The sequence below is a fragment of the Aulostomus chinensis genome, chromosome 4 (assembly GCF_037954235.1).
Source record: "Aulostomus chinensis isolate RoL2024-O1b breed Wild chromosome 4, RoL_Achi_v1.0, whole genome shotgun sequence".
NCBI lineage: Eukaryota > Metazoa > Chordata > Actinopteri > Syngnathiformes > Aulostomidae > Aulostomus > Aulostomus chinensis.
In genome coordinates this window covers 9,451,545-9,478,141 of record NC_141323.1, presented here as the reverse complement: position 1 = coordinate 9,478,141, position 26,597 = coordinate 9,451,545, and the positions used below count along the sequence as shown (strand labels likewise).

Here is a 26,597-nt window from a genome sequence, read left to right as displayed (position 1 = left end):
TGAACTGTCACATAAATTTAGAAACACATTTCCTGTATAATCCTTATCTTTCCTAATCCAGCTGTGTGCTCAGGAATCCACAAACACTCTGGTTGGGGACTTGTGAATGTACGTAGCTGGCTCTTTCCCCCTGAGCTCCAGCTGCCTGTTTCTGAGCACTTGAGAGGCAGAGACCATCTTCTGGGGGTAGAATATCCATCAGAATTGGCCGCAAGTTTTTTTTTTAACTGTGCTTTTCGTGCGGCTGCTGTCATGCAAAGATCACGAGCTGCTGCAAACGAACGTATTTGGAGAAAAAAATTCTTGTCGTTGACGGTGAACCCTGTGTTTTGTTTTTGGTTTTGTTTTGTTTTTTTAGAAGAATCCCCCAAGAACTCACAGCAGACTCTCAAATTTTAGTCTGGGCTCATGTTTCTTTATGTGCAAATTGAAAATGTGGATAAAAATGAAAGCAAGTAATTTCTTTTTTGGCAGACTCGGCCTTTGGAGAATTTGCTCTTCAGGTCTGTATATATATGCACATTCTGATGAGCGCCTTGTGCTGGATTTGCATCTACATTCGACTGAACAACAAGCGACGACTCAGCTGTTCGTGTCTAATCTCAATACTTCCCTCTGCAGTTTTTGTTCTCTCACAGTGACTCTGTGTTGATTAGATCTGCCTCATTAGATCTGCGAGCTGTCTCTCACACACACACACACACACACACACACACACAGAGTTTGGAAGCAAATACAAATTGGGCGGAGAGCTGTCACCGTGAACAATGAGACAAACAGCAGAGATGGAAACCTGGAGACCGAAGGCAAAAAGAGCGAAATCACACATCGTTTGTCACGTGAATGACAGACTTCCTCCATCCACTTGACTCGTCCTCCTCCTCTGCTCTCCTCCTCTTCCTCGCTGTCATGCTAACATCATTAATGAGTGTGTGTGTGTGTATAATGGGGCGGTGGAGGGTTGACAGATTGGTGTCAGTTGTTGTCTGCCCTGTAAAATTCTACAATTTGAATCAAATATGAACGATATGAATATGAATAAATCTCAAAAAAACTGGAGCCTGAAGATTTCTTTAATTTTATTCACAAAAAAATGGGAAAAACATATTGAGCCAGACCTGGTGGTGTGGAATGGGTGTGTGTGTGTGTGTGTGTGTGTGTGTGTGTGTGTGTGGGGGGGGGTGATCTTCCCATGTTGCAATGCGACCGTTATGTACCCTGGTGTGAGAATGTTAAGACCAGCCGCCAACATCAGACCGTACCAATAAATGGAATTCCACCTCTAAATGTCTCCTGCTGCACCGGCCAATCTTGACTGTGTTTGACTCCTGGCACTCCAGGGATGACTCAGCTAATATGGCTGCTCATGTTAGCTGCACAGCTAACTGAGCTAACGGTCTGACAGCACTAACTAAAGGCAAAGCTATCTGATCCTCAGTAGTCTCTTGACACCATCTGGGTCTGTCAAGTAATCGGAGTGAAATTGGCCTCTGTCAGGCCTCGAGGTTGGTCCCCTTCTGGTCCGGCCGCATTCACCAGAGGCCACTGAGCTGCTACAGCTAGCAGCAGCTAACCATCGCTTCAGCAAGAATAGGCCCACCCAGACACGAGATGTTTCCAGGTAGTCCTGGTCAAGATGGCACAAGTGGCCAAAGATCTGACCTGAGGAGGTGAAAAACGCTCTTTTTAATTTACAGACAGATTCATCGTCATGGTGATTAACGAGCAAGATTCATTGGCAGGCTAATGAGAGGAACACTCCCATGTAATTCACCTTTACTGGAGCTCATGATCAGTCCTGACGTGGTCGAACGCTCCTGTCATGTGACTCAGTGTAAAGGTCTACATAAAGGTCAGATGCCCGCCCTCTTCGATGGATTTAATCAGAGATAAACATTCACCGTGTCAACACTTGGCCACGTCCCTCCAGCATCAGCTCACATTAACGGCGTGATTGAAATGATCCATGCGTCTCGTCGCCTCTCCTGGATTCATTTGGTACCGATGCCATTGATGAAACATTTATCTCAGCTGTCTGTTTTAATTTGCAATTAATCTGTACACACCGGTCATAAACGGCTCTAAATGTGTCCCATTAACGGGATGAATTCACAGTTTCGTACGAAGCTGCGAAGTGCGACCCAAGTGTTTCATCAGGGAAGACGAGAGGAGATGATGAACGCTTATAGAAAAGAAAATCAGAGAGGAGGTCGAGGTATTACCTCTGCTAGGGAGGTCAACTCATCGCTGGCGTTTTTTTCTTTTTTTTCTGGACAGATCAAGGACAAATTTTCAAGTGCTTGAGTCCATGTGAAATATCTGAAAGAATTTCCCTGGAAGTCTTGATCATTGTGTGCTGTGGGACCCAGAACACCCAGTTTAGAGAAGAGAGTTGATGTGATATATTACTCTTGCTTATTTATTAATCTATTTCCATGTCATAAATCAGCAATAACCAATAATGATTCAGTTCAATATGTGTATCATGCAAGCAGAGGCAAACATATCCAATGAGCTCATTTAAGTCTTACACTTACATTGAAGACACAAGTCCAGAGACTATAATCATGTCAGCGACCTCTGAGGAACTTTGAACCGTGTTGATTTGACTTGTAAAGCTGATGAGAGACGAGAATTAAAGGAACATTACAACTTTATAAAAGTCTCTTCTTGTCCTCCCAAGAGATGTACAAGAAGATGGAGACACCTCTGTAAGGGCTAGTTAGCTTAGCACAATGACTGGTAGTGGGTGGGAAGTGTTAGCGTAGCTCCATCTCTGCCTGCATTAATATCAGGAGGGTTGTGTGTAACCTTGGTGATGAATACCAGTTTAACATGAGGAGCCATTGTAGTGGTAGAATCAGACACGTAGCCGGAACTACTTTCCTGACTGGGAGCAGTGATTTGACACAGCACCTCCAAAGCTCCATTGGAACTTGGGTCAACAGAACCAAAGGTTTGTTGAGGACTAGAAGAGCGACTGCTGCTACTGATGATGATGAGGAGGAGGGTTCCTGCTGGACACACCAGCATCCTAGACCTGAGCTAGCTGATGCTAACACTTCCCACCCACTACCAGTCATTGGGCTAAGCTAACTAGCCTAGACCTGAGCTAGCTAATGCTAACACTTCCCACCCACTACCAGCCATTGGGCTAAGCTAACTAGCCTGGACCTGAGCTAGCTGATGCTAACACTTCCCACCCACCATCAGCCTTTGTGTTAAGCTAACCAGCAGCCTGCACTTGAGCAATCTGGTGTTGTTTTGATTCAGGGACCGTTTTTGTTGTTGATTTTCCAGTTTGTCACTGGAACCACTGGTTCAACTGGAACACAACAGAGTTTCTCCAGCAGGTTAAGTAATCGACCACATGCACCCCCAGCACGAGGCTCAGGTGTTTCTACTGTTTCTGGAGTTCCACCCAGACACGTGCTGGTGGTGTTTATAGATTCATATGTCAGTGAGGCGGCCAGCCTGGACGGGGGATGTTATTACCACGCGCAGCCTGTGAGAGGCTCAGGTAATTGATTCATCAGTGCTCCAGTTTTCCCTCAATCAGCAACCTAATCAGCGTACGAAATCCAATTCACTGTAGGGCGGTCGGCCGGCTCCTGTACTATCAGAGAAAACTCATCAGACCGGTGCAGTAAGGCAACACATTCACACCTGGACCGGACCGTCCACCGATGAGACGTGGTCACGCCGAACCTCCAGGGTTCTGGATGGATGTGGACTCCTCACTAGCATGATAAGCTGACACGAGCGTGCTGCGGGCGCCCGTGCCAGCCCGAGCAGGGAGCCTCTGTACCGTAAATGAAGCGCCCCCCGGCTGCTCCGGGCTCAGATGGTGCGTTGGGTTTGTCCTTCTGCTGCTGCCTTCGGGCCAGCAGGAGCTGGGTGGAGCTGAGTTACATCTGCGGCTCCTCTTTGTAGCAGCTTCTTCTCAGATTTTCCCACATCGCTCCTCTCTGATTGGACGGTTGAGTGACGCCGTCAAAATGTAGCAACATTATCGCCCTCCGTGACCACGTCCCCGCCGATACGGCACCTTTCAGAGGGTGAGAACCACCTAATATCTAGAAAATGACAAAAAAATCTTTAATGAAAGTCAAATCCTATTGCACCATTTTCCTAAAATTGAAAGCGAAGTCACAAATACGAAGTCATGTGACTTGAGTCCAGTCATGTGACCCGGGTCCTCCACCTCTGATGTAACAGCTACGGTCAAATAAACCCAACAGCTTTAGTCTCCACACTTGATTAACCACCTGTGACATAAACCTTCCATCTCTCCTCCATAAAGAACAAATGTTTTACTACTGTGTGTGTGTGTGTGTGTGTGTGTGTGTGTGTGTGTGTGTGTGTGTGTGATCTGAACCACATAAAAACACCTGTGAAAAAAGTAATTAAAAAGGAGTTTGCCTCCCCGAGACAAACGCCTGTCTGAGGAAGAAAAACACTCTTCATCACTGTCAGGAGACGAGGAGGAGGAGGAGGAGGAGATGAAGAGAAACAGTGGTTTTATTGCCGGCAGGAGAGGAGGAGGAGGAGGAAGAGGAGTAGAGTCAGGAGGTGAAAAAGATTTTTTTTTAAAAAGAAAGAAAAAAGAAAGTGGAGCAGGAATGGAGAAGAGATTAAAAGAGGGGAGGTTTATGAGTGTGTGAAGGAGACGGGATGGAGGAGAAATACAAGTTTTATCGGCGCTGAGAGGATTACAAGAGACGAGGAGCAGAATCACGGCCTTTTATCAGAGGAGGATGGAGTGAATGGAGGAAACCAACAAGAGCGAGAAAGACGGATAAAGAAGCAATGAGAAAAGACAGTGTTGCAGCTGAGGAGGAAGAGTGGATTGAGTTGGGATGGAGAGGAGGGGAGAAGGAGAGAGGGTGGAGGCGTAGCAAGAGAGGAGGAGGAGAAACCAGGGAGAGGAAGGTGGCTGAGGGACGATGAAAGGATGAAGGACTCTGCTTCTCAGCTGATTGATCTCTGATGAATCCCTCTGTTTCGATCGTCCGATCGATGGTCGCTGCAGCTCGCTCATCGGCTAGCTGTCCTCCGCTTCAGGCGCTGCGACCTCATCGGTCTGCCAATTGATCGGCCGAATCGGGCTGGGCGGCTGATGGCTGGATCGGGGATCGATTGGTCAGACTGGTTCTGGTTTGTTTTGGTTGTCAAAAGAAGAGCTTGAGCCAAAGAGAACGCAACGTCATGTCAGCTGCTTCACATCCTCGTAGAAACGAGGTCATCACGAATAATGAATAAACGAAGCAGCCGCCAGTAGAACAGAGCCAGCGCGAGGTCACCTGGACGCGCTGGTCAGGACGCTTTGGTTTGTAAAACAGGAAAGCAGAGGAAGGAACTTGGATGCGTTTCACTCTTAAATATTCACATAAAACAAGTAAAATGAAAAGAGGCGTGTCTGATCAGGTCACATGACATGCACCTTTCACTGAAGGAAAACCTAATTTTGTCCTAAACTTTTCACAATAAAAATAAGATAACATTTTTCAAAAAGGGGCGTGTCCAGCACTTCCCGTCTGGTTCAAACATTAAGTTCTGGATAAATGCCGGACGTGACTTTCGGCCATTTTTCATCTTTCATGTCGTTGTTCCTGTCATTGTGCTTCTGTGGAATCGTTAAGGAACCGTCGCTGTTGGCGCCGAGGTCCTGATCACGTGATTGGACGAGGCGGCGTCCTGATCCATGGCGCCCTGGAGTGACATCACGCTGGTTCGAGGGGATCGACAGCAAACAAGGGTTTATCATCAGCTCCACTGTCAATATAACTTTACCTTGACAGCATCTGCAGGGTGCGCGGGGGTGGGGGGGGCAAGCCTTTGATTCGACCTTTGAACTTCCACCATCACTGGAGCGTTGTGTGATTCATCCATGGAGGAAGCTGCAGGGTCTGCAGGGTGCGGACTCACCCAAAGAAGGAGAGCCGCCGCCACCACCAACCTTCCACCAATCAGAGCAATGAGCTGCTGCTAACGCTGAAGTCAGACAGGAGACCAGAGAAAACAACACCTCACTTCTTTGCTTGTCTTTCAAAACAGAAATTCTCTCCAGTCCTGATGTAGCTGATGCTACTGTAGCATCTATGCTAACCCCTGGAGGACCCGCCTTTGTTGTTTCTGGCTGAAATCACACCTTTGCCACGCCCCTTTTTCCCATGAAGGTTGTTTGTGCTTTGGAATCAGACACAAAACTTCACATATGACAAGACGTTTCTGAACAACAGACTGCACTTGACACAGGAAGTCACTGCTGTGCTGCTAGCTAGCATCACCGCTAACAGTGCAGATGCCAGCAGGTGTGTGAGCGCGAGACCCACACCTGTTGCTGTTTGTTTCTTACAGACCAATACTTTGGAAAATGTTCCTAAGCTATGCTAACACTTCCCATCCACTACCACTCATTGTGCTAAGCTAACTAGCATTGACTCCATTGAGAAGGGCCTCTCTTTTCTCCTCTGTCTCTTTCTCTAAACGTGGGCGTGGTCCTTAAGTGTCCCTCCATCCAGCTGGAGTCCAGACGAGTCTTCGTACAAACCCACAAAACTTTATTAACAAAGAAGTCTTAAGTTTGTCACAGCTGGAGTCATTGCTTCTTTTTGTGTGTGTGTGAGTGTGTGAGTGTGTTAGTGTACCTACTGTATGGGATTTGTTTGCTTTGCAGTATCTCCTCATGTTTGTTGTCTGGAGAGGATTGTCTGTCTTGTTTGCTCATAATTGTGGTGTGTGTGTGTACATGTGTGTACATGTGTGTATGTGAAGTGCATCTTATCACTAGCTCATGAATTATTGAGTTCCATTTAGAACCCTTATCACTGTCCCCATGGCAACAAGCCCCATGAGGTATATGTGCACGTACGCACACACACACACAATTCTATTATAATAATGCAGCATGCAAAACAAACAAAAACAAGGCCACAGAAGGTACACACACTCTACCTCACACACACACACACACACACTGTACAAATGCTGCTGTGTTTATTTGTTGGTTGTTGTTGTCGTCGTCACTCTGAGCCTCCCACTGGCCTCAGCTTGTCCTCTGTCCAAACTGGATGCAACGTTGGACTCATGTGTTATTCATTTTTTTTAACCTTTCTTTCTTTCTGTGTGTGTGTGTGTGTGTGTGTGTGTGTGTGTGTGTCTGTTCACACAATTTATGTCACACTTTGTAACCTCCGACCTCCAAAACCTGCCAGTGTGAAGGTGTTTTTCTACTCACACACATTCAATAACATTTAATCTAAGCTAATTATTGTGATGTATTTTGTCCAGAAATAAAAATGAATACAACTGTGACATCATGAAGGACTCGGCTGGGACCAGCATGTCACATGACCAGAATGAAGCAAAGCTAACTCTAACTAGCTTCATTTTGCTTTCACTTATTTCTCTTGACATTTCTCACAGTGCGCTCCTCTGATTTTCTTCCAAAAAACAATGAGCTAACGGCAACATAGTGAGGAAAAAATCTGACAAAATTGTTCTTTTCCATAAATTGACAATTAAACTTTATTTCTAAGTAATACAAGTATGCTTTCTATTGGAAGGTCAGAAGATGAGGACTTACATGAGGATTGAGTATTTCAAAATAAAAGTTATTTTAGTTTGGAGTCAGTTCAGAACTCTGATTGTATTCTCATTCATGGACCTCACTTTGAGAACCCTTTTTTTCAGTAAACCACATGTTAAGGCCTGCTGTGACCTTATTAGCATAGCATTAGCATTTGTTAACCATTACCTCTGTACTCACTTTCCTAGTCAGATTATCAGTTAATTAATTTGAGAATAACCTGAACGATCGTAGGGAAACTCTTTTTGATGCTTTGATTGGATGTTTGGATGATTCCTGTGCTCACATTTCTTCTTCCGTTGTTGTGTTGTGACCTTTAATGTGTTCATAAGCATTGAACTCTGACATGTGACTGAAGCTGGTGCTCACACAGATGGAAGAACAGCAAACACACACACACACACACTTTAGTCGGAGATGCAGTCGGTTGGTTTTATGACTTCTCTTAAAAGAGATTCACCGAGTTGAAGCCATAATTAGAAGTAGAACAAAAGATTTGGGGAGTCGAATAAGAAAAAAACATTTAAAAAGGACAGAGGGGCCAAACAGACGTGGAACCCAGAGGAACGACTCACTGGTGTTTACCCAGCAAACTGAAGCCTAATGAGTGCCAGAGATAAAACAAGACACCAACTCGCCCAAACACACACAGAAACTTAAGCGTGGAGTTTGTAATATAGAAGCCCAGAAGAAGAAAAGGACAATTAATGAAGATCCTGCCAGGTAGTGCAACAAAGAAGTGCCCAGGTTGAACTTGTGTTCCTGCTCCCAGCACATCTCAGGGTTCTTAAGCACGACTCGCGGCGCTGCCTACAGGTGGAACACCGACACAGCAGCTTCAGTTTTACTGGCACTGACAAGTGTAGCGCTTGCGTTAACTCTGGTTTGATGGAGCCGAATTCCTCTTGAGGGCGTGACTCGCCCTTGTTGATATAACCGCAGTCATCAAACACAACACTGACAGACAATATGTTGCTATGGTGATGCTACAATTCTACAATTCTACAATTTAATTTAGCAGACGCTTTTGTCCAAAGCGACGTACAACACAAGCAAGAATTCAGGCCTAATTAAGGAAAAGTCCACAGGAAGCGCAAAAGTGCTTCAGTTGTGAAGCTTGCTAGCTTGTTTAGCTTGTTAAGCTTATTCAACACACTGCTGTATTAAAGCAATGCTTGAACTTCAATTTTATTTTTCCAATCAACTCCCTGATCGCTGTGTTGAGCCCACAAGGATGGTTTTTTTCAATTCTTTGTATATAGGAAGAGCCAGCAATGAGCACTCAGCTTGAAGCTAATGGAGACTGACAGCTAACAACAGCAGAACTTTCCCGAAATGCCCGTTTACGTGCTTTCAAGGTCATCAAAAACAATTCTGTCAGGTCCATTCACCTCAAGAAACACAGAGATGATAGTGAGCTTGACTTTGTTTGTTCTAGTACAAATTAGCAGTACGGCTCTGCTCAGAGGAGTCCCCTGAAGTTTTCATGAGCGCCATGAAACAGGGGACCAGCAGCATGAGGGAAGGTTCTCCAAGTTTAAGACTGGAAGAGCAAACATACCCCCGTGAACAGAGCAGCAACGTGACATAGAACGAACTATGCCATGTTATACACCACAAGGTGGACTGGGGAGGTGGAGGGTAGCAAGTTGCGAGTTGGAGAAGCAGGAGCAACTGTAGGAGCAGACAAGCAGCAGACAGAGCAGCATAAACCAGATGCTAGCAGTGCGGTAGTTGAGCCCTGGTGACATTTAAAGTTTGAGAGGAGCCAATCAGAAGCGAGGGATTTGATCAGCTGATGCGGAGCAGCTGCAGATCGGCTGATTAATCAGTTTGATTGACGGACGGAAAAGCCGAGAGCGCTTGACTACCACGGCCTGACAGAGCGCACGCTGACGCTTGATAGAAACCAAAAACACAACTGTTACTGAAGCGCTTGATAGCATCAGCCTCCGTTAGCTTCCAGCTAAATCTACATTGCTGGCTCTTTCTGCATGCTTGTGTCACAGAAAGTAAAGCAGGAACTCAATACACCCGTTTGTGAGTACTTGAAGAAGCAAATCGTCTTTTAGAGTGAAGTATCACCTTAAATCTCATGTTAGCAGTGGGCATGGTAGCATTAAGCTAGTAGACGTGGCTGTGAAAGCCGTGATACAACACTCGTACTCTGGGAACGTCGTAGACACCCGTGATCGAGAGCTTTACCTCCGCTTTCAGGGGAGTCTGTTATCGAACATGTTCTGCATCCACCACCGTTAAATTAAAGTAATTAAATCAAAGGAAAGAGTGAAGGTTTAATTCCCTCCTGTCACTGAGGCCAAATTGGCGTGAAAGTGGTCACCTTGGTCGGAGGGATTCATGCTGCTCCTCGTTTTCTGATGCGGTTGTTCACTCGTGAAACGTGATCAGTATCATCCATCCCTCCATCATCCATCCCTCCATCCATCGATCATCCCTCCATCATCCATCCCTCCATAATCCATCCCTCCATCATCCATCCCTCCATAATCCATCCCTCCATCATCCATTCCTCCATCCATCCCTCCATCATCCCTCCATCCCTCCCTCCATCATCCATCCATCATCCCTCCATCCATCATCCATCCATCATCCATCCCTCCATCTTCTCCCTCTCCTCCTGTTCAGGGTGGTGGGGGTGGAGCCTATCCCAGCAGCCTTCCCCCTGGACAGGTCACCAGTCCATCACAGGGCCAACACATAGAGACAGACAACCATTGGCTCTCCCAGCCACGCCTACGGTCAATTTAGAGTCTGGATTAACCTGGTCCCTCTTGATGTCTTTGGACTGTGGAGGAAGCTGGAGTACCAGAGAGAGCCCAGCAGGAACAGGGAGAACATGGAGACTCACCCAGAAAGACCCCGTGCTGCAGCCGGGGCTCCACCCACAACCTCCTTGATGGGGGCCACAGGGAGGACCACTGCTCCACCGTGCCGCCAGTGATCAGTATCAGTTCCATGTTTCTTGATCTTTAACTGACATTTAAAACCCGGAAGCTGGGAGAATCAGAACAAACACGCTGGTGACCCTCTTTTAATCACATCAAAGTCATAAATTGTGCTTTCCATTAACGCCCTATTGACTGCTTTTATTTTACTCCAGCGGCGAGAAGGCGATGGAGGGATGGAGCCGGACCAGGAGGGAAAACACAAAAAGGTGAGTGAATATTCATCCTTCAACGTGGTGCCGATAAACTTCTCCTCCATAAATCACACTGGTCCGATTGTGCGCGCGCGCACACACACACACACACACACACACACACACACACTCAGTGTAATTTAGTGTTATCAGAGCCGCAGACGAGCTGCTGATCCAGCGACCTTTTGCAATGAGAAAAAACTGTCTCACACTCTTTAAGTTTTCCTCTCTCACGCTTGAACTTCCTGTCGGAGGCAAGGAGGCGATAACGACGCCGTCTCCTCTTTTCTCTCCGCCTCTGTTTCTCTTTCCACTACAAGGCCTCCTGCTTTCTTCCTGCCTCCTTCTCATTAACTTCCTCCTCTATGGCATCCTCCCGGCTCATTACAGCCTCCAAGGTCGTGACGGCTTCACCTGCGTTGTCTTCGTCCTTCTGTTAGTAAAAGTGTGCGACAACTACAAGGCTGAGCCCCCCCCCCCCCCCCAAGGAATTCAAGTAATTGAATTAAAATTGGGGTCAGATCTAATTAACACGAAACCAAAGACAAACACTGACGTTGGAGGAGTTCTCACCAGTGACTTCAGCCACTGCTTCTATTCATGAATTCACTGCATTTAAGCTACAAATAAACACAGATATCAGGACTGGCTGAGATATACTGGGTAAGTTACCTCTAAAAATGTAATCAATTACATATTACTAGATAATTTTCTGTAAAAGTAACAAGCGACTTCACAATGTTACTGTCTGTGTCGAGTAATTAATTACTGGTTTCTACGTTAGTTTCACCAACTTATCGACAGAAGTATGACGACTCTGAAATCTACAAGCATGTAATTTACAGCCTCGTTCATGGACTTTTTATTCTCAATAAAATGAAGATGGATTTTTCTGATGTCTGTAGAAGTTTCCAGATCGATGAGGTGGTGAAGAGAAACACAAGACTCTGACAACTGACAACCACAGACAACAAGTCCCCAACATTAATGACTGTGCACTAATGACTGTACAGTCATTAATGAGTGTACATTAATGACTGTACACTCATTAATGAGTGTACATTAATGACTGTACATTACATTAACGAGTGTACATTAAAGTAATGAGTGTACATTAACGAGTGTACATTACATTAATGAGTGTACATTAACGTGTGTACATTACATAAATGAGTGTACATTAATGAGTGTACATTAACGTGTGTACATTACATAAATGAGTGTACATTAATGAGTGTACATTAACGTGTGTACATTACATTAATGAGTGTACATTAATGAGTGTACATTAACGTGTGTACATTACATTAATGAGTGTACATTAACGTGTGTACATTACATTAATGAGTGTACATTAACGAGTGTACATTACATTAATGAGTGTACATTAACGAGTGTACATTAATGTGTAGACATTACATTAATGAGTGTACATTAATGTGTAGACATTACATTAATGAGTGTACATTAACGACTGTGCATTACATTAATGAGTGTACATTAACGAGTGTACATTACATTAATGAGTGTACATTAACGAGTGTACATTACATTAATGAGTGTACATTAATGACTGTACATTACATTAATGAGTGTACATTAATGTGTGTACATTACATTAATGAGTGTACATTAATGTGTGTACATTACATTAATGAGTGTACATTACATAAATGAGTGTACATTAATGTGTGTACATTACATTAATGAATGAACATTACCTAAATCAGTGAACATAACATTAATGAGTGTACATTAATGAGTATATGTTACATAAATGAGTGTACATTAATGTGTGTACATTACATAAATGAGTGTACATTAATGTGTGTACATTACATAAATGAGTGTACATTAATGTGTGTACATTAATGAGTGTACATTAATGTGTGTACATTAATGAGTGTACATTAATGTGTGTACATTAATGAGTGTACATTAATGTGTGTACATTAATGAGTGTACATTAATGAGTGTACATTAATGTGTGTACATTAATATGTGTACATTAATGTGTGTACATTAATATGTGTACATTAATGAGTGTACATTAATGTGTGTACATTAATGAGTGTACATTAATGTGTGTACATTAATGAGTGTACATTACATTAATGCGTGTACATTACATTAATGCGTGTACATTACATTAATGCGTGTACATTAATGTGTACATTAATGTGTGTACATTAATGTGTGTACATTAATGTGTGTACATTGAGTGTACATTAGTGTGTACATTGGATAAATGAGTGAACATTAGTGTGTACATTACATGAATGAGTGTACATTGTGTGTACATTACATGAATGAGTACATTCGTGTGTATATTACATTAATGTGTGTACATTAATGTGTGTACATTACATTAATGTGTGTACAATAATGTGTGTACATTAATGTGTGTACATTACATTGAGTGTACATTAATGTGTGTACATTACATTAATGAGTGTACATTACATTAATGAGTGTACATTAATGAGTGTACATTAACGTATGTACATTACATTAATGAGTGTACATTAATGTGTGTACATTAATGTGTGTACATTAATGTGTGTACATTGAGTGTACATTAGTGTGTACATTGGATAAATGAGTGAACATTAGTGTGTACATTACATGAATGAGTGTACATTGTGTGTACATTACATGAATGAGTACATTCGTGTGTATATTACATTAATGTGTGTACATTAATGTGTGTACATTACATTAATGTGTGTACAATAATGTGTGTACATTAATGTGTGTACATTACATTGAGTGTACATTAATGTGTGTACATTACATTAATGAGTGTACATTACATTAATGAGTGTACATTAATGAGTGTACATTAACGTATGTACATTACATTAATGAGTGTACATTAACGTGTGTACATTACATTAATGAGTGTACATTAACGTGTGTACATTACATTAATGAGTGTACATTAACGAGTGTACATTACATTAATGAGTGTACTTTAACGAGTGTACATGAACAAGTGTAAATTACATTAATGAGTGTGCATAAACGAGTGTACATTAATGACTGGACATTACATTAATGAGTGTACATTACATAAATGAGTGTACATTAACGAGTGTACATTACATTAATGAGTGTGCATAAACGAGTGTACATTAATGTGTGTACATTACATTAATGAATGAACATTACCTAAATCAGTGAACATAACATTAATGAGTGTACATTAATGTGTGTACATTACATAAATGAGTGTACATTAATGTGTGTACATTACATAAATGAGTGTACATTAATGTGTGTACATTACATAAATGAGTGTACATTAATGTGTGTACATTAATGTGTGTACATAAATGAGTGTACATTAATGAGTGTACATGAATGAGTGTACATTAATGACTGGACATTACATTAATGAGTGTACATTACATAAATGAGTGTACATTACATTAATGAGTGTACATTACATAAATGAGTGTACATTACATTAATGAGTGTACATTACATAAATGAGTGTACATTACATTAATGAGTGTACATTACATAAATGAGTGTACATTAACGAGTGTACATTACATTAATGAGTGTGCATAAACGAGTGTACATTACATTAATGAGTGTACTTTAACAAGTGTACATGAACAAGTGTAAATTACATTAATGAGTGTGCATAAACGAGTGTACATTAATGTGTAGACATAACATTAATGAGTGTACATTACATTAATGAGTGTGCATAAACGAGTGTACATTACATTAATGAGTGTGCATAAACGAGTGTACATTACATTAATGAGTGTGCATAAACGAGTGTACATCACATTAATGAGTGTGCATAAACGAGTGTACATTAATGTGTAGACATTTCATTAATGAGTGTACATTAATGAGTGTACATTACATTAATGAGTGTACATTAATGTGTGTACATTACATTAATGAATGAACATTACCTAAATCAGTGAACATAACATTAATGAGTGTACATTAATGTGTGTACATTACATAAATGAGTGTACATTAATGTGTGTACATTACATAAATGAGTGTACATTAATGTGTGTACATTAATGAGTGTACATTAATGAGTGTACATTAATGAGTGTACATTAATGTGTGTACATTAATGAGTGTACATTACATGAATGAGGGTACATTGTGTGTACATTACATGAATTAGTACATTCGTGTGTATATTACATTAATGTGTGTACATTAATGTGTGTACATTACATTAATGTGTGTACAATAATGTGTGTACATTAATGTGTTTACATTACATTAATGAGTGTACATTAATGAGTGTACATTATGTGTATAATTATGTGTGTACATTACATTAATGCGTGTTCATTAATGAGTGTACATTGTGTGTACATTACATTAATGAGTGTACATTGTGTGTACATTAAAGAGTGTACATTACATGAATGAGTGTACATTACATTGAGTGTACATTAATGCGTGTACATTAATGTGTGTAAATTACATGAATGAGTGTACATTAATGTGTGTACATTGAGTGTACATCAATGAGTGTACATTAAATGAATGAGTGTACATGAATGAGTGTACAATAATGTGTGTACATTAATGTGTGTACATTACATTAATGAGTGTACATTACATTAATGAGTGTACATTAATGCGTGTACATTAATGAGTGTACATTAATGAGTGTACATTACATTAATGAGTGTACATTAATGCGTGTACATTAATGAGTGTACATTAATGAGTGTACATTACATTAATGAGTACATTACATTGCGTGTACATTAATGCGTGTACATTAATGTGTGTACATGAATGTGTGTACCTTACATGAATGAGTGTACATTAATGTGTGTACATTACATGAATGAGTGTACATTGTGTGTACATTTTATGTCTGTACATTGAGTGTACATTACATAAATGAGTGTACATTAGTGTATACATGACATAAATCAGTGTACATTAGTGTGTATATTACATGAATGAGTGTACATTACATTAATGAGTGTACATTAATGAGTGTACATTGTGTGTACATTAATATGTGTACATTACATTCATGAGTGTACATTATATTAATGTGTGTACATTACATTGATGTGTGTACATTAATGAGTGTACATTAATGTGTGTACATTACATTAATGAGTGTACATTAATGTGTGTACATTACATTAATGAGTGTACATTAATGTGTGTACATTACATTAATGAGTGTACATTAATGTGTGTACATTAATGAGTGTACATTAAATTAATGAGTGTACATTAATGAGTGTACATTACATTAATGAGTGTACATTACATTAATGAGTGCACATTGTGTGTATTACATTAATGAATACATTGTGTGTACATTACATGAATAAGTGTACATTTATGTGTGCACATTGTGTGTACATTACATGAATGAGTGTACATTAGTGTGGACATTACATGAATGAGTGTACATTGTGTGTACATTACATGAATGAGTGTACATTGTGTGTACATTGTGTGTACAATGTGTGTACATTGAGTGTACATGAATGAGTGTACAGGAATGAGTGTACAGGAATGAGTGTACATTACATGAATGAGTGTACATTAATGTGTGTACATTAATGCGGTACATGACATTAATGAGTGTACATTAATGAGTGTACATTAATGTGTGTACATTAATGCGGTACATGACATTAATGAGTGTACATTAATGAGTGTACATTAATGTGTGTACATTAATGCGGTACATGACATTAATGAGTGTACATTAATGAGTGTACATTAATGCGGTACATGACATTAATGAGTGTACATTTAAGCAGTACATGCCATTAATGTGTGTACATTAATGAGTGTACATTAATGTGTGTACATTACATAAATGAGTGTACATTACATTAATGAGTGTACATTAGTGTACATTAATGTGTGTACATTAATGTGTGTACATTAGTGTGTACATTACATTAATGAGTACATTACATTAATGAGTGTACATTAATGTGTGTATATTAATGTGTGTACATTACATTAATGAGTGTACATTACATTAATGAGTGTACATTGTGTGTACATCAATGTGTACACTGAGTGTACATTAATGTGTGTACATTGAGTGTACATGAATGTGTACATTACTGAGTACATTGTGTGTACAGTACATGAATGAGTGTACATGAATGTGCGTACATTGTGTGTACATTACATTGAGTTTACATTAATGTGTGTACATTGCATGAATGAGTGTACATTGTGTGTACATTGAGTGTACATAAATAAGTGTACACTCCCATACATAAATCTTTTTTCAGTCTAAACATTCAAATCTTTTGAATTTGTGTTTGTGCATACACACACACACACACACACACACGCCGCTCATGACAACACAGAAATTAGATTCGTAACCAAACTCCCTTACCCAGGACTCCTTTCTCCGGCGGGGCTTCCTGTGACAGCCCTGATTGGTCGACAGTGTGATGTGATAAGTAATAAATAATAAACAGTCAGTAGTGTTGGCATTTCTTTGTCAGCATGTAAATATATAGAAACGTCTGGTTTGATGAGGATAATACCATCAGTGGTTAATACTGGGAACACCGTCAGGTGGTCGTTCCTCAGCGCCAGCGAGTGTCGGCCATGTTGCTGCAGTCTGGAGATGAGGTGGCATGGGGGGGGAGGTCCTGCTCCCCGCTGCTCTGACGGTGATGGGAGCTCCTCGTCCTCTCACACTGGGAGAGGAGGGCTTGAAAATCATGTTTTTATCTGCCAACATTCGTCTCCTGGACGCTTTTCTCTTTGTGCTGAACGACAACTGAAACTTTCCTCTCGCCTCTTCACCTGTCTTACACTTCCTGAGCACCAACAAGAAGCCAGAGCTGAAGACAAATGTCATTCAAATGATGATAAATACAACCATTAATTTATGCTACATTGTGGCCGATACATATTTCCCTCGCAGCGGCTCGTGCCGGCTTCCCCCGGTGCTGTAACGATCCCTATAGATCGCAGGAGGAAAGTGAAGCCGGAGCCTCATTGATCACGGCGGTACGAGCCGGCCGCTGCTGAATTAACATATTCATTTCAGCTGGCATTTAGCTGCAGCGATGGAGGGGGGGCGGGAGGAGCAACTTGAATATGAGGTAGTAGTTTAATATCTCAGGGAAATTGCATTTAATACAGCAGCAGAATTAAACGTAAAGAGGAGCGACACATTACAGCGTTTTGCTTTGATTAAATCTCTGTGCAGAGGTAAACGACTGAGCCAGTAAAATCGGCGGCGGCTCTCCAGCAGCACGCCAAACTCTACACAATTACAGCAGAAGTGCCACCTCAGTTCATCCGTCAGCTGCAGCTCGGCTGGATTCTCCTGCAGCTCCTCTCTCAGGCGCCTTTGCTTGGAGACAGATTCTTTTTTGTTCTGCACCCAGTCGTTCCGTGCCGGGGTTCATTAGCACACTTCTCACTCTGCAATTATTGCACCCGCTGAATGACTGAACCTGGCACTTGGGATCGCACACCTCTTTTCTTGCAAGTCCAAATCAACTCTCTTGCTCTTTTTTCTCCCCCTCTTTTCTTTCTCCAAATTGAGCATTTATGCTAATTCCCTCAGTCATTTCCTTCTCTCGTTTAACGTTAGCCAGCATGGTGGCACAGGGATGTGGATGAATTAAAGTCGCCATGGCAATGAAAACACTCATCCGCTAAGAATATTCAGCAAACGCTAATCCAGCGAAGGTAGCAACAAGCTAGCGCGTAGCCCACAAGCAACCACTGGAGCTTCGAGCTAATGTCACATGGGTATCCACAATAGCCCGCGAGCTAACTCATATCATCTTAGCTTGTTTTTGTGAGCACACTGTCTTTGAGGGAAGAAGGTGAACAAACACCCACATAAAAACCTGAAGAAGGTAACCTTGCGCGTAAGCAACAACCGAGCGAATAAAAGAGTCAGAACCAAAGATCCTGAAAGACGAGTGAACAGCCAGAAACAGGAAGGAGGCTTTAAATAAACTGCTGAGAGTTCCAACTCTTAAGCAGTTTTGATAAGATCGGAGTTCCTGATTGGACGTTTTTTCTCCTCAGAGATCAATGAGAGATTTAGTTCTCTCCCTTCCCTCAGGAACATTTATCACAGTTTTGTTTCAGGAGACCACTACCTTTCTAGGTATCTTTTCCATCTAATTAATAACCACATAATCCCTGTTGCTACGGTAACAACTGGATAAAAACCACACAAAGAGCCATCTCTGGACTTGATCAGCAGAGTGGTCCTGAGCTCCTGGACATGTCCACTCAACTTAACACCTGATCTTGTCTGGTGTATGAACACACCAACGTCGAGTTTCTGGTTGCGGTGAGGCGCTTCCTCTCTGTCGCCGGCTGGTTGGTCCAAGTTTCAGCCAGGAGGCGTCATCACAGTCATTTGATGCCAAATGGATTCAAGTTTAGTTTTGTCAGTTTCAGTCTCTTCTAAAATTGCACCATTTAAGTTTAACCAGGATTGAAAGTGATGTCTGGAAACATTCGCTGAAGTTCTCCGGCTAGCGGGCCGGCTGAGCCGGGCTCAGTGACCCCGGGCTCAGTGACCCCGGGCTCAGTGACCCCGGGCTCAGCGGTGACCTCTGGGTGAAAACCCTGATTTAAGCAGATGCTAATTTGCATTCAGCTGTGCCGGTGTTTTTTTCCATTCTTCGCTCACTCGCTTTAATGTCCCCCCAACTCCAGTTTTAGATGGATGTTTTTAATGTGTTTCTCATGTTTATGTGTATTAATGTTGAATTATCTCATTTGCTCACTGCCTGGGTGGTCCTGAATTCTTTAATTGTGAGGTGTATTGGGGCGGTGCTGCGAGGGGGTTTTTCAATAAAGCAGATCGATGGCGGAGGCGCCGCACGCCGAGCGTTGAAGTAAAACCACCCAAAAGAAGAAACACCATAAAAAAATTAGCAGACAGACTCAATTATACCTGACCTCTTGTCTCTAGTTGTTGCCACGGTAACAAGGACACCTGGTCATGAAAACTGCAGGCTAAACATAGGCCGCTACCACACACACACACACACACACACGTATCCTACTCAGGCTCATGTGAACAAAAGCATAGAGCGAAGCAGCTCAGGTGAAGCTTTCATGAATCCTGCAGGGGAAATAAATAATACTACACACACACACACACACACACATGCACGCACTCACACACACATGCACGCACTCACACACACCTCTCGGTATACAGTAAACACGCTGGTCCTCTGGGTTTTATTAGCAGAGTTTGGTGAAGGCTGAGAGCACCTCCGGAGTGAAACGGGGTGTGTGTGTGTGTGTGTGTGTGTGTTTACGTGCAGATATTTACCTGTTTATCATTTTCACCTTGTCGGAACAAGCAGACTGTGTTTCTGGCTGGCGTGCTTCTGGTTTGTGGCGTGCAGTCAGAGTTGCTCTCTCAGGTCGCACTGACACTTTAAATGAGACAAATGGTGGAAACCTGACCTTCTCACCTGCGTGCTCAGGTATCTGCTGCACAGGAAGTTCCAGAGGGTAACATCCTGTTCATGTTCTCCACGGAGGAGGTGATCAGCCGGGATGTGGGGCGCAACCAGCCGGCAGCTACCCGCCATCCTAAGCGTGTTAGTGACGCCTCTGATTGGTGGAGCGCACAGCACCTCAAAGTTGGGGTCAGAAGCAGAGCTTGCTATGCCTCATGGGATGAGTAGTTCCTGCATTCAAATCTGAGGAGGAATTTGATGAGAAGGTTGTAAAGTGGGCGTGTCCAGAACGGGTAGCAATGATGTGAGGCAGGGCCACAGTCTACGGTGCCGACCAGGGGCCTCTTTTATAAAGCTTGCTCACGTACAAAACCGGGCTTGGAAGTGCGTCGGCAACTTGTTACGCAAGAGTTGGGATTTATAAAAGAAAGTCTAGCTCGGAATGTGCGCCACTGTAAGCAAGCCACACCCTTGCTGACGCACATCGTGGAGACAGTTGTGACAAGGAGAGAACAGCTGGTTCATGGAGAGAGCGCACATGGAGGTGTGAGTAAAAATACGACTGTTTCTGCTCAGTCAAAGGTCCCCCGGGGGTGCCGGCAGCGTCACCGAACATGAACCTCGCCAGCACGATGAGGAAGTGCGACACTTCTCACCATGAAACCACATGGCAGCTGTTGGTGCCTCAGATTTAACGTTTCCATGATTTAGGATTGAGATTCTCAACACTTCACTTGAAATGTAACAGTTTTCACTGGGAATATTTCCACTTAGCAGATTCAGGTGTTTACAGCCTGGTTCACACCTGTCGTCTCCATGTGCAAGAGAACAACTTCCACATGCATGTACCAGATTTGTGGAAAGATGAAGGTGACTGAATCCTTTTCTTTCTTTTTACAATGTTGATTCACCAACTTTCACCGCATCAGCGGCGGTGGCTACGGAGCCGTCTGTCCAGACACCAGCGTCACACTGCCGTTTCACGTGTTTCCTGATCCCCACCTGTAGCCGCCACGCTCCGGCGGTGCAAAGCCACTTTTTTCTTGGCCTCCACCTTCAGATCGGACCACTTCTTTTTTATTTCGGCGACGCTGCGCTCGGTGCCAGCCGCGCTTACCGCCGTGGCCACGCGTGCCGTTCAGAGGCCCTTCGTTTGCTGGTAACTCCACTTGAATGGCCGCCGAATAAAGTTTGCCTTCTCGCCGCCACCTCATCAACAAGCGCCTCCATCTCGGTCTCTGAAAAGTTCCTCCTTCCTCTGGTTGAGGCCATGATTGGCGTGGAATGCCGAGGATCCCTCATGAATGTTTATATGCAAAACACATTCATGAGGGAATTTGCATGACCATATATGGTGAATGTGGGTGTGGAGAGGGAGGGACATGAATAAATCCTGCTGCGCAACTTTCCGGACGGACTGGGATTTACAAAGGGAACGTGCGTGCAGGTGTGCGTGCAGGTGTGCGTGCGCACGGTTTTATAAATCGGAATTTTTGTTTTTTGTTTTTTGTTTTTTTTGTTTTTTGCGTAGGCACTTTTCAGCGTACGTAAACTTTTAGTATGGATCCTACCCAGGTTTTGTAAATGAGGCCCGAGGTCATCAGAGGGGGGTGGAGCAGAAACCTGCTCAGCCTGGGGTAGGAGGGCGGGAATTGGAGCACCTGTGACACTGGGTGCAGCCAGTTGGAGCCCCACAGTGAGAACACTTGAAGTCACCTGGCGTGATTAAAGGTGGGATTAGTGTCTCTCCTGAGACCGTGGACGAAGTCAGTCACCGGCTGATTGACAGCCTTCATTCATCTCTGTGATTGGATTTCAGCAGTGCCATTTACAAAAAAAATCACCTTCCCTTCAATGTGTGTGTGTTGGCATCAGAAAGCAGACCTCGCCTTGAGGTATTAACCAAGTCAGGCCTCATTACACACATACACACACACACACACACACACACACTCACACACACTTTCCCTCTCTCTCGCTTTTCTTTCATTTATTTCTTTTTTCCTTCGAGCGTGAAATCAATTCAGTCTCTTTAGTCTGTAGATTTCCAGGAGGTACAGTGAGACGGACGACTCACCGAGCTCACGTGTGGACGGATTTATTCTCCTAACAATACTTTTATTGCAGGCGATATTCACGCGTGGACGTCAACAACAAGGAGGCAAACGTGACGTCGTGCTTCATGGCAGACAGGCACATCGCACAAAGGGAGAGAGAGAAGAACTCGGCTGTGGGGAAATGAGGGAGAAGCTCTGCCGGGACGGAAAATGAAAATCTGGATTGATATTCTCACTCAGACGAAACAGGCCTGAAACACCAGAGTCAAGTTCTCTCGGCCAAGCAGACAGAACGTCATCCTTAGGTGCAGCTTCAGTCTTTATTTGATCCTGACGAAGTTCTCCACCCTTTTTTAATTCCTTTTATTTTCTGTATTGTTGCGTTTTTGAAGTCTGAGGAAACGTCGCAGCTCTGAACTGCCGCTCGCTGGTCGCTGGGAGCAAAACCTGGTGCAGGGAATCAGCAGCAGCCCTGGAACCTGCGGGTTCAAACCTCAGCAGTGTGGACAAAAGAAGTGTGTGAATGTGTGTGTACTAAAAAGACAACAAACAGACCCACAAAAAGTCACAAAATCCATGTGAGGAACATTTTCCTGTGTGTCGTTCTCCCTCCACCATCTCCGCGATGTCGTGCGCTTCACTGGCCAGCAGCCTGAAGTATGAGTGTGACGTGAAGGAGCTCATCCATTTAAAACCTATTAGACACACACACACACACACACACACACACACACACACACACCCTGCACAGATGCTCACACCAAAATACATTACAAAGGCTATTAAGAATATATTAGAGGTGCCACTGTCCTTATAAATTCTGGACATTTTAGAAAAGTCATTAAGGGATGTGGAGCCCCCCCCCCCCCCACACACACACACACACACACACACACACACCCACACAGAGGTTACAAATGTTATTCATAAATGACAAGGGGTGTGTGTATGTGTATTTGTAAGCAAATACTTCACCTCAAATGTACTTTCACTCTCAAGTACACACTGCTGGTGTCTTGAGGTCACATTTTAGCATCCTTGCTAGCTGGTTGGCTTCCCCCCTCATGGGGGGTGGGGGGGTGGGGTTCCCGCTGGTCATTTTCCTGGTGTTCACACTTTTGTTCTGTTCCAAATCATTTGTTGAATCTGTACATCTTCTTGTTCACACGAACAGTTGACACGCAAACCTGCTTGACTGACGATCGGCTCTGAGCCAGGAGACAGGAATGAAGACCTCCCAGCAAGGGAACTGGTTCACCAGCTCCCCCCCGCCCTGTCAGACGATGAGGAACCAGCTCATCACGGTGGTGTGAGGAAGACAAACCAATTCCACAATTATTCAGTTCAGATCAAGAGTCTGGGTGGTCGGGGGGTCACACCCAGACAGCCCCACCAGGCCGAAGGAAGACTTCAGAAAGAAAAGCTGCTCTTATGTCACCTTCAAAGTTTGTGGGACTGGAGAGGACGAACCTTCCCAGCCACCCAACTGGTTCACCTGCAGAAAATGGGGCGGGGCGACAACAATCCCTTGGGTGTGTCAAAAAGTATTTGAAGAGGAAGAAGAGAGCCTCTGTGCAACACCAGGTTTTCATCAACCGCAGGTGAGTAGGCAGCGTTTATTCTCTACCTGATGAATGCTTCACACTTCCCACCAGTGCACTTTGTTGTATTTGAAGAAGTACAAAAAAAGCCTGTTTATCAAAAAAGTTCCAACTCTCACTCGAGGTGGTTTTGGCTTCTTTGGAGGAGAGTGAATGTGCAGTTGATGGAAACACACCCACGTTTCCACAGTTTGCTTATTTTATTCTTCTCATTTAATTTGAGTCCTTGTCTTTCTGCATGCTGCAATAACAAAGCGTAAAGCAGGAGGGAAACTGGTGTCCATTTATGAGCACTTGAGAGGCAAAACGGACTTCTGGTGCGGTAAATGAGAAATGAAAACGTGGTCTTTTGGTTTCAGGGCATCATGATGTCTGCGAGCTGCCTGCTGACTGAAGAGCAGCTTCTGTGCTGCATCTGTCTGGACGTGTTCACCAGTCCCGTCACGCTGCCGTGTGGACACAACTTCTGCAAAAAATGCATCATGCAGCACTGGGACAACAATGTCCAATGTCAGTGTCCAAAGTGCAAAGTGCCTTTCTACCGAAAGTTGGACCTGCAAGTGAATACGTTCATATCTGAGCTGGCAGGCCAGTTCAGGCAGTCCTCGAGACCGAGCAATGCGGGGCAGCTAGCAGCCAACCAGGGGGACATTCCCTGTGACATCTGCACTGAAAACAAGATGAAAGCTGTGAGGTCCTGCTTTACGTGCAAGGCGTCCTACTGTGAGATCCACCTGAAGCCTCACCTGACAGCACAGCAGCTGAGGAGACACCAGCTGGTCGACCCTCTGGAGAACCTGGAGGGAAGGATGTGCGCCACACATGAAAAACCCCTGGAGCTGTTCTGCAGGACCGACCAGAGCTGCGTGTGCATGCTGTGTCCGGTTTTGGACCACAAGTCACATGAAGTTGTTTCGCTGAAGGAACAATCTGAGTTAAAGAAGGCAGAGCTGTGGAAGACTGAGTCAGAAATCCACCGTTTGATCCAGGAGAGACACGTGAAACTTGAGGAGTTGAATTACTTTGTAAAACTCAACAATGCAGCTGCAGAGCGAGAGATGGCAATCGGCGCTGAAGTCTTGGCCTCACTGATACGGTCTTTGGAGACCGCCCAGGCTGAGCTCATCGGTAGCATTGAAGAAAAACAGAGAGTAGCTGAAGGTGAAGCTAAAGGCTTCATCAAGGAGCTGGAGCAGGAAATCTCCGAGCTGATACGAAAGCGTGCCGACATGGAGCAACTCCAGCGGTCTAAAGATGACCTCCGCTTCCTCCAGAGCATCATGTCCCTGAACTCATTTGTATCCAGCAAAGACTGGACAGAAGTCAGCGTGAAGCTGCCCTATGAAGAGATGGTCCAGATCCACCTAGATCAGCTGGAGGAGAAGGTCTGCAATGAAATGAAGAAGCTGAAGACTGAGCTGGACCTCAAGCAGAAAAAGGTCCATGTGGTGGACGTGACTCTGGATCCTGAGACGGCCCATCCGGCCCTCGTCCTGTCTGCTGATAGGAAGCGAGTTCATCACAGTGTCGTGAAGAAAAATCTCCCAGACAATCCCAGGAGGTTCAACCCCAGCTGCTGCGTTCTCGCCAAAGAGGGCTTCTCTTCTGGGAGATTCTACTTTGAGGTTGGAGTCAACGCAAAGACTCGGTGGACTGTAGGAGTGGTGAAAGAGTCCATCAAGAGAAAGGGAGTCCTCCCTCTGTGCCCTGAAAACGGCCACTGGACCATTTGGTTGAAAAATGGGGACGAGTACGCGGCTCTGGTCGGCTCTCCTCTGCCCCTCTCTCTGGAGTCACCGCCAAAGACGGTGGGCGTATTTGTGGACTTCGATGAAGGTCTGGTCTCCTTTTATGACGCAGATCGGGCCGATCTTCTCTACTCATTTACCAACTGCTCTTTCACTGGTAAAATCTACCCGCTCCTCAGTCCCGGCCTGAATAATGACGGCATCAACTCTGCACCTCTGACCCTCTCTAAATGCAGAGACAGTAAAAGCTGAGGGTGGGGTCTCGTGGAGGCCAGCTTTCAGGCTCCTGATGATGCAGTTTCCATGATTCGGAGTTGAAAAAACTCCTGATGATGAAGCCTCTCGCGTCCGTTCCAGTTGATTTAGCGACCGTCTCTTTAAGACCCCACCTCTCCTCTGATTGGCCGACTTGCAGGAGCTTGTTGAGGAGAGCAGCGCAGGGCTTCCTGCCAGGTCGACGACCACGATGTCTCCTCTGACCAAACCGTGAGCTTTTATCGCCTTGGACAGAGACACAGCAGAGTTCCTGATTGAACTGTTGTGAAGCAGGACATCGTATGTTGGTTTTTAGAGACAGGTTTTGTTGCCTTTTTCATCTCAGAAATGTAGCACTTTGCATGTGGCGGCTGATCAGACGTGCGGTCTCAGGCAGTCGGTGTGTTTCTGTTGTGAAGGACAAACTTGTTTCAGAGATCTGAATTCATTGTTCAAAAGAATAAACTCACACTCACTCACATGAGCGAGCTTTGTTGTCTGATAACCGCCGGAGCAGCGCCAACAGGAGGCCAACCCGGACCAGCTCAATGCTGCTGTCATGACCGGCGTCCTGTCCTTTGTTGTCTTGAACATTCATGATGACGTAGCATCCACGCCGCCACTCTGAATCGTCACTTACTCCCTTTTCATGTTTCCTTGGTAGGAAAACCAGACAAATCAGCATTTCCTGTTTGTTTTAATGAGCAGTGAGACGAGGGCACGTTAATGCTGA

The 26,597-nt window shown here is 43.9% G+C and overlaps 1 protein-coding gene and 1 long non-coding RNA gene across 3 annotated transcripts; one reads left to right on the top strand and one right to left on the bottom strand.

Moving 5' to 3' along the window:
• Positions 1 to 1,401: 1,401 nt before the first annotated feature.
• LOC147262605 (uncharacterized) lies at positions 1,402 to 21,477 on the bottom strand. Of its 2 annotated transcripts, none has more exons than XR_015112429.1 (3): positions 20,071 to 21,477; positions 5,794 to 5,994; positions 1,402 to 5,183 (listed from the first exon to the last, which is right to left on the bottom strand). It is a non-coding gene; the product is annotated as an uncharacterized LOC147262605 (long non-coding RNA). The 2 variants fall into 2 exon arrangements; XR_015112428.1 differs by having other exon boundaries at positions 1,402 to 4,076.
• A 1,923-nt stretch (positions 21,478 to 23,400) lies between these two features.
• LOC147262604 (E3 ubiquitin-protein ligase TRIM39-like) lies at positions 23,401 to 26,343 on the top strand. The gene is made up of 2 exons (XM_086201630.1): positions 23,401 to 23,861; positions 24,221 to 26,343. Exon 2 carries the CDS (start codon positions 24,227 to 24,229, stop codon positions 25,859 to 25,861), a length of 1,635 nt encoding a protein of 544 aa, XP_086057756.1. The 5' UTR covers positions 23,401 to 23,861; positions 24,221 to 24,226; the 3' UTR covers positions 25,862 to 26,343.
• Positions 26,344 to 26,597: the final 254 nt, after the last annotated feature.